Here is an 8474-nt window from a genome sequence, read left to right as displayed (position 1 = left end):
ATGTGATGCTGAGTCCTGCTGCGGTGAGGGGCTCCCCACGGACATCCTTGCAACCCCAGCTCTGGGATAACGGGCTCTGAGCACAGCTCTGAGCGCTTACCGTGAGCACCAGGACCCCCCGGGACGGCGGCAGCAGCACCCTGGGTATGGTCGTGGGGTGGGAGCACCGCGGGGCTGCTCCATCGCTGCTCCCAGGCTGTGACCCTCACGCTGGCATCGCCCTCGGCAAGGGTTTTGGGGGGAAGGCAGCTTTGGTACCCCCACCTAAGAGCCCTGTGGGGTTTATCCCAGTCCAAGGCTGGATGTAAGGATCCAACGCGCAGCCGCAGCCCCACGGAACATCGGCAAGCGATTGCCGTGTCCCCTCCCTTCCTCCGCAGGGTGCAGGCAGCACCATGGGGCTGCTCACCCATCCTCGGCTTCTGGATGAAAGTGAGGGTCCAGGGAGGGAGGGGAGGTATAGCCAAAAGAGGAAAAGGAAGAGGCAGCATCAGTGGACAGAGAGATGGTGGGCTGGGGAGCACAGGCATGGGGTGTCCCTTGGGTCACGGCGAGCACTGCTGTGCACCCCAGCAGTTGGGAAGGGAAGGATGCTGGGGGGGGAACAGCTGCTCAGAGCACTCCGTGGGTCATGAAAGGCTTTAGGGTGGCTCTGCCAGCCCTGAAGGGGCCACCGAACCCTGTTCCTGCTGAGGGCACCGCTCTAACGCCAGCCGCAGCCCCTGGGAGCCTGCGCCAGTGACTGCCCCGCGGCCATGGGTTTACAGGGAGGTTCCTGCTCTCCTTCCAGTTAGGACCAGTCCATGCTGGACTCCCCTTGCCCCTCCGCCGGGCTGAGGGAGAGGAGCTGCAAGGGCTGCTGTAGCGTGTCCTGCCTGCGAGGCCCTGCGCAAGGCACCATCCAACCACAAAGGAGTTGGTTTTCCCAGCAAACACCAAGGGTCTAAATCCGACCTGCTCGCAGGAAAAGCTGTGGCACGAGTGAAATTGCAGCTGAGAAGGACGAAGGGCAGGGAGATGCCAACCAGGGCCACAGCACAGACCCCATCCCACTTGTCCCACAGCCCTTTGTGGGGAGCAGGCACAGGCAGGAGCATCCTCCAGAGCCAGGCACGGACACCAGAGACCCCGCACCCACCACCAAGGGACCACCAAACCTGGTCCAATCCTGCCCTTACCAGCACCAATACTAACAGTGCACAATGAAGAAAAAGCAGACCCCAAATAGCTCCTTTCCTCCCCTGGGCCCATCCCCAGTTATATTTAGCCCTCCACGCGTGGGCACGGCAGACAATGTGGCCTTGTGTGAGAACCACAGGCAGGAGGAAACGCACTCAATAGCCCCGACAACTTCCCGTATCCTGACATTGTCGCACCCCTCTGGCCGCTTCCTCGCGCAGAGGCAGTAGAACTGCGGAGCCCAGCACCCCAAACCCATGCCGGGATGTGTCCTACGCCCGCCAGCGGCTCAGAGCATCATCCTGGTGCAGCACCAGGAGAGCAGGGGCTGCTGCCTGCATCGCTTGAAGCTTTACCTGGTGTGGGAAAGCTGATGTGGTCTGAAAGCAAGGAGTCACAGTCGTCCTGGGGTGCTGAGATGGGGATTCAGCCCTGGACCATGAGAAGAAGTGATGCCAAGCAGAAAGGGAACTTGCCCAGTCATAGGTGCCCCCGGCCAGGCTTCATAGGATGCAGCTCCGTGCAAACCAGAGCTGCTCCTCTCTCACAGCACTCGAAGGCTTTTGTTGGCCATAGAAAGGAGCCGATGGGCAGAGCACAGCAGAGCTGCACCATGGGGCCATAGCAGGAAGACGACGGCTGGGAAAGGACTCAGCCATGCCTGGGGAAAGGGCAAAATCAGAGCCTGGGAAAACAGCCTCAGTTGCCCAGGCAGGGAGCAGACATCCCCAGGGGCTGCAGGGGATGTGCTGGAGGGAGGAGGATGTGCCACTTGCTCTCCAGTGCCGCTGGGGAGAGCACCCTGTGTCGCAGGGACACCACACTGTGTGCAGCTCTTGGGTGCCCCAGCGTGACTGCGCTGCTCTGGGACAGGACACAAGAGCGTTTGGGTCTGTGGGACCCAGCTCCCCCACTCCAAACCCCGCACTGCTCCACTCCTGCCCAAAGCATCATCACCCAGGGCCTTGCAGGATGGGGACCGATGGCTGTGAGCAGTGACAGCATCCCCACACCCGTGCAGCTGCTGCATCCCTGCTGTGATCTCACCGGATGTCCGTTGCAGCTCTCCAGGTGTGCCAAACCGTGCCGAGCAGCCGGAGGGGACTCCGGGCCCTTTATCCCCCCATGCACAGCAGCTGTCCAGCCCCCAGAGCAAGCTGGGGCTCAGCTCAGCCCCTGCCACAGCTCAACTCACTCCCTGCATCCAGAAACTGCCACCTGCTCCTCTCACAAGCAGCTCATGATGGATCCCAGGGAGCAAACCTGACCCTGGCAGGGCAGCAGGACAGCCCGGCAGCTGCAGCCACCCTCGGAGCTGGCGGGGAGGAAGCAGCAGGGCTATGCCAAGGGCACAGCAGCCAGCTTGCTGCTCCCGAGCCTGGGCAGGGACAGGCAGCACTTCTGCAGCTGCTGGATTCGATCCCTGCACAGGGCAGCCACAGCTGGTCCTGGCTGCAGGGACTTCCCTGAAGCCAGACAAGCCCTGATAGGATGCTCTCCCACAAAATGCCATCCTCCAGGGCAGGCGTGGGACTCCCTGCCTGGGGACAGGCTTCCCCCGGCACAGCTCCTGGTCATACTCCACTGCACCAACCTGGGAAAAGCTGGATTACAAACACACCAGATCAGACCAAGGACTTATGCGCTGGCCTGTGAAACCAGGCTTTAGCTGTAACGCAGTATTCAAGAAAGCTTCCTTTCACCCATCATGAGCCACCGCGGCTGCTCGCCCCAGCCCTGAGTCCTCACCGGCTCCTATTCTTGTCTGGCCAGCGCTTCTCAGGCAGTATATTGTTGGGATTCAATGGGAGGAAGGGTGGGTTTACGGTACCAAGGGCTTAGGAGAAAGGCAACCACTCTCTGGGAAGTGGCTTCACCCCTGCCCCAGAGCCTGCGAGGAATCCACAGCCCCACAGCAACCGGGTGTCTGCTGTGGGGACGGGCGGGAGTCCCCGACACGTGGAAACCAGGTGGAAACACGGCAGGACCAGCAAGTCAGCTGTAGCTGGAGCAGGGCAGGGGCTGCCCAGCTCAGGTGCCATTGGTGCTCCGTTCTTCCCAAGGGCATCGCTCCAGCACGGTGCGGAGCAGCCCTCCCAACGGATGCAATGAGCCCAGGGGAGGAAACGGGGCAGCGAGGCCCCGACAAAGCCCAATTGTGCCTGGCCGGCCCTGGGAACAGGCAGATCAATGGGCTATAAAGGACCAAGGGAGCCACTCGGTCGCAGAATGAACAAAGGCATTTGGGAAGACATTTCCGAACTGTTCCCAGCTGGGGGAAAGGACAGGACCATTCCCACCACAGTGCACACACAATAGGCAACTGCCGTCACCCCTCATCCATCTGGGAAAGCAAAGGGCCAAGAGCACAGGCTTGGCTCAGGGGACAGTGCCAGCCTGCCTGGGGGTCCGGGGCAGTGGCACAAGGGATGCCGTTAGCCCTAGTGCAGGAGCTGGCAGTGGGGCGGGGCTGGAGCAGCCCTGGCATCACCCCTAAAGCCCTCCTGCAGCTCCTAACCCAGTCTCAGCCACTCTCGCACACCGCGACAGCAAAGGCCTGCGAGTTCCCGGCAGCGCCGGGCTGTGAGCCGGGCTGGAGGGCAGCAATCCAGGCCCAGGACAGCGGGTCGGGAGGTAAACACAGCCGGGTAGCAGCTGTAAAGCTGTCAGCAGGGCAGGAGCCGGCCTGAGGAAGCAGGACAGAGCGATGCAAAACGCTGAACAGGCTGCTGACCTCAGGGCTTCGCACTGGCCATGACAGATTTATCGTCTCTGGAGGGGAAGGACAGGCCAGGGCAGCAGTGAGGCCTCGCTCAGGCACCAGGGGGAAAAAACAAGCCGGGAGGCAGCGATAACTCCATCCCCGGCACATTGCCGGCAGAGCTGCGGCACGGTTACCAGCTGGCCCTGCTCCAGCAGGCATTTGGGCCTGTGATGCCCAAGGCTGATGGGACACCAGTCACCGGTCCCCGGCGCTGCCAGCCTCTCCCACCACACAGAGCCCAGCAGCACCCTCCCGTCCCCTGGGACTCCACCCAGCACCGCCACAGCCCTTCTTCTCTAGATAAGGAGGCCGAAGGGAAGCAGATGACACAGACGGGTGACGGAGGCACAACCGCAACACAGACTGGGAGTTCGGTGCCTCCCGTTCCTTCCTGCCCACCACCATTGCCAGGGCCCGGCCAGGGTCCATGATGGCATTTCTCCCACTGTAGAAGGGGTGGATTCCTGAAAACAGAGGGATCAGAAACACACTCTGAGCCAGAGCTGGGGCCAAATGCAGACGACACAGAGGCCCAAGGACTGACAGAGGTTTATTCTGGCTGTCCCTGTATAGGGCAGAGATCTCCCCATTATCTACATGCTGGGCCAAAGCCACTGCCATGCTCAGAGCTCGATGACAGAAGAAAGGCCAGGACTTCCACCTCCCCTCCACGTTCCTTCCTCGCTGCAAGGGTCAGAGACGATGCAGAACAGGGTTCACCAGAGATCTCCACACCACACAGGCTCCGGTGGGTGTAAGGTGGTAGCATGGTACTGTGATCGTGGTTCACAGAGCTAAGGGAGAGCTGCAAGCAGGACAGCTGCTCCTCTTGCCCCAGGGGGTTTGCCTGACTCCCACACTGTGTTCCTCAGGTCTGAGTTCCTTGTATCTTCACGCCATGGAAACCAAACTAAAGAGATGTGGGTGGAACGAGGTCGAGCGGGTTTTGTGGTTCAGAGGCCAAGGACAAGCCGGGAGCTGATGAGTTACAGATATGTTCCACCTCCAAAGCACGGCTGACTGCCCACTCTGCCACAGACAAGGCCTGGGTGTTGTGTCCCAAGGGTGAAGAGCAGCAGAAGGAAGGTTGGTGGACGATGTGCAGGTGACAGCAGAGTCCCCAGCGTGGTGCTGGGGGACACAGCCCTCTGGCAGCCAGCCCCAGCCTCGGGGACAGTCCCTCCGGGGCACGGCATTCACCCAAACCACTTCATTAACTCTTTTCTGCGCGGTTCCTGTTCAGCACAGCCCGAGGGGCAAACTCCAGCTTGTCTTTGAGGCTCACCACCTTGGTCAGGTCCTTGCCTGCGATCTCCTGCAGCTTGCGGTCCTCCCGCTGCTCCGAGATGCTCTTCTCCTCCTCGGCGGCGGGCACAGGGTGGCCACGGAGGAGCCACTCTAGGTGGTAGCCCACCAGCCCCACCACGAAGGCCACCGGGAAGGTGACGTACGGCGCCTTGCTGCGCACGGCAGCCCACAGCACGGACCACATCGCGCCTGGCTCGGGGGCGAGGTCACCGACTGAGGCAGAGATCACAGACCAGGAGCAAGGCCATAAACCGGGGGTGAAGCCACAAACGGGGGAGGGGGGCACAAACCGGGACCGAAATCACAGACCAGAAGCGATGCCACAAACCGGGGTCGCGAGGTCACAAACCGGGGCCGAACTCACAGACCAGGAGCGAGATCACAAAATGAAGGGCGATGCTACAAACCGGGGGGGGGGGGGGGGCCTCGCCCACAAACCGGGGCCAAGATCACAGCTCAGGAGCGAGATCACAAACCCGAGCGAGGTCACAAACCAGTCCCGGCGCCGCCCGAAGCCTGCGGGCCGGCAGCGCCCGGGAGCGGCTCCGTCGTCCAAGGCCGCCCCGTGGCCTCAGCACAGACCCCCGGGGATGCGGGAGCCCCGAGGGAGCCCCCTACACCCGGCCCCACCGCCGGGCCCCACCACTTCCGGTCAGCGGCGCGAGGGAAGCAGGAAGAGGCGTTACTTAGCTCCGCCCCTTCCGGTCAGGGGAGCAGGGGAGGCTTGTGTTCGACTTGGCCCCGCCCCTTCCGGTCAGGGGTGCGGGGGGAGCGCGGCGAGAGGCGCCGCCGCGGCCTCGGGCTGTGCTGCCCCCTGGCGGGGGAGACGAGGGGGACGGCAGCGTGGGGGAGCGGGGGCGGGAGGGGGACACCCGTGGGGACACCGTGGGGAGAGACTGAGGAGGGGGGAGACCCGCAGAGAGACCCCCTGCCTGTCCCCTCACAGCGAGAGCTCAGCTGCTGCCCCGGGGAGAGCCCCTCTCCCACCCCACCGACACCCCTCCCTGCCCCACAGACACCCTATCCCATCCCATGGACACCCCCTCTTGTCCCATAGACACCCCCTCTTGCCCCATGGACACCCCTCTCCCACCCCACAGACACCCCATCTTCCTCCTGCCCCACAGACACCCCATCCCATCCCATGGACACCCCCTCTTGCCCCATGGACGCACTTCTCCCACCCCACAGACACCCCATCTTCCTCCTGCCCCACAGACAACCCATGACATCCCATAGACAGCCCTTTCCCATCCCACGGACATCCCCTCTTGCCCCACAGACACTTATCTCCCACCACAAAGATACTCCCTCTCACCCCCCAGACACCTCCTGCTGCCCCACAGACACCCCATCCCACCCCATGGACACCCCTTTCCTGCCCCACACCCTATCTTCCTCCTGCCCCGTGGACACCCCATCCCACCCCATGGACCTCCCACCTCCCTCTCACCCCACAGCCACCTCCTGCTGCCCCACAGACACCCCACTGACAGCCCTCTCCCACCCCACAGCCACTCCCTCCCACCCCATGGACATCCCATCTCCCTCTCACCCTACAGACATCCCCTTCTGCCCCACAGACACCCAATCTTCCACCTCATGGGCACCCCTATCCCGCCCCACAGACACCCCCTTCCACCCCACGGACATGAAGGGCAAGTAGACGGGAGGAAAGGCGAGCCCGGTACCGGCCGTGTCCTCACGAGGAGGTGGCCGCTGGCCCGGAGTAACCAAAGTCATCTTTATTAATTGCGACGGTTCGTTACAATAAAAAGGGAGCCACGTGTCACGGTCACTGCACGGCGCTGGCCGGGGCGGGGGGCCCTTCGCAGGCACGTCCCTAAATCTGGGGTGCAAGGGGGAGCGGGGAGGGAAAGGGCTTCGGGTGGCTGAGCGAGCACTGCCGTCCCAGGGGGGTTTAGCACCGACAGACCCCCGCGTTGAGGGACCCCCGCTACGTGGGGGAAGCGAGCTGGGACCCCCCCAGCTGCCTCTGATCCCACCACCCTGGGCAAGGTTTGGTCCTGGATTTTCAGGAGCTGCCCGGCACCCACCAGCGCTGCCTGGGGGATGACTGGGGATGCCATGGGGGGCTGCTGGCATAGAGGGGGGGACGGGGATGAGGTCCTCCCCCTTTCCGCCCCAACTGAGCGGGGCAGGATGCTCAAAGAAGGACCAAGGATGGAGACAGGGCAGATGCAGCTTCCTTCCCCACCACGCTGCTCCCCGCAGAGGGGACCTTTGGGGACCCACCATGCCCTTCTCCCGGCTCTACGGGGAGCTGGGAACACCACCCCGGTGTGTTCCTTGTCACCGCAGGGCACCAGGCACACAACAGCCCTGTCCTGGGGTCTCCCATCTCCTGGGAGCTCAGGAAGAAGGGATGACCCCTCGAGGTGGTCTCTAGCAGCCCCGCACTCAAGGGGCAGCTGCTGGCCATGCCCACGCTCCCATCCCACCCATCGGAACCAGGGCAGGGCTGCTGCGGTGCCCAGCGGGTGCAAACAGGCTGTGGGCAGGCGTCCCATCGCTACCGCCTCGCTCGCACACCCAGGAAGCGGCTCCCACCGCCGGCGAGGCACGATAGGACCACGTCCCCCATCCCCGGCCGGTGCCATGCTGCAGAGGCGCTCCCAGACTCCGGGCTGGCAGGAGGGAAGGACGGAGAGATGGAAAGACAGACTGATGGGGAAGGAGGGCTGAGCGGGGAAGGGAAGAAGCGCGTTGCGATGCTCCGTGCGAGGGAAGCGGGGTGGCTCGCCGTGACCGGGGGTTTCGGCTGTTCTGGTCTGTCCCACCAGCCAGAACACAGCACATGGTTTCTGGTTTATTCCTCGGGTTATATTTATATACGTATAGAAGGGAAGGAGCCCTGGCGTCCCCCGTGGCACCTGAGCAGGCGGGGGCAGCCCCTTGTCCCCACCGTGTCCCAAAGCCTCGTGCTGGCAGAGCCGAGGAGTGGGTTTGGGGGGCTCTGATGGGGCAGGGACTGGGGGACCCATCCCAGCTGTGTACCAGGGGATTGCACTGAGTACAGAGAGGCGGGGGGCCTGCCTGCAGCCCCCTCCTCTCCAGCCCCTGAGGGTCACCTCTCTTTCAGCAGGGACGCAGGCTTGGAGGGGTGCAGAAGGGCTGGGGGAGGGTGAGAAGGGGACAGAAAGCTGGGACACAGCCCCAAGGAGGGCAGAGGGAAGGAGAGCCCCGGACCCCGGGAGAGGCT

At 63.3% G+C, this 8474-nt stretch overlaps 1 protein-coding gene across 1 annotated transcript; it reads right to left on the bottom strand.

Moving 5' to 3' along the window:
• Positions 1–4467: 4467 nt before the first annotated feature.
• On the bottom strand, positions 4468–5740 carry SMIM12 (small integral membrane protein 12). Its single transcript, XM_054086445.1, has one exon. It carries the CDS (start codon positions 5433–5435, stop codon positions 5157–5159), a length of 279 nt encoding a protein of 92 aa, XP_053942420.1. The 5' UTR covers positions 5436–5740; the 3' UTR covers positions 4468–5156.
• Between the last annotated feature and the right edge of the window lie 2734 nt (positions 5741–8474).

Source organism: Cuculus canorus, chromosome 22 (assembly GCF_017976375.1).
Source record: "Cuculus canorus isolate bCucCan1 chromosome 22, bCucCan1.pri, whole genome shotgun sequence".
Classification (NCBI taxonomy): domain Eukaryota; kingdom Metazoa; phylum Chordata; class Aves; order Cuculiformes; family Cuculidae; genus Cuculus; species Cuculus canorus.
This window is presented reverse-complemented; position numbering and strand designations above follow the sequence as displayed.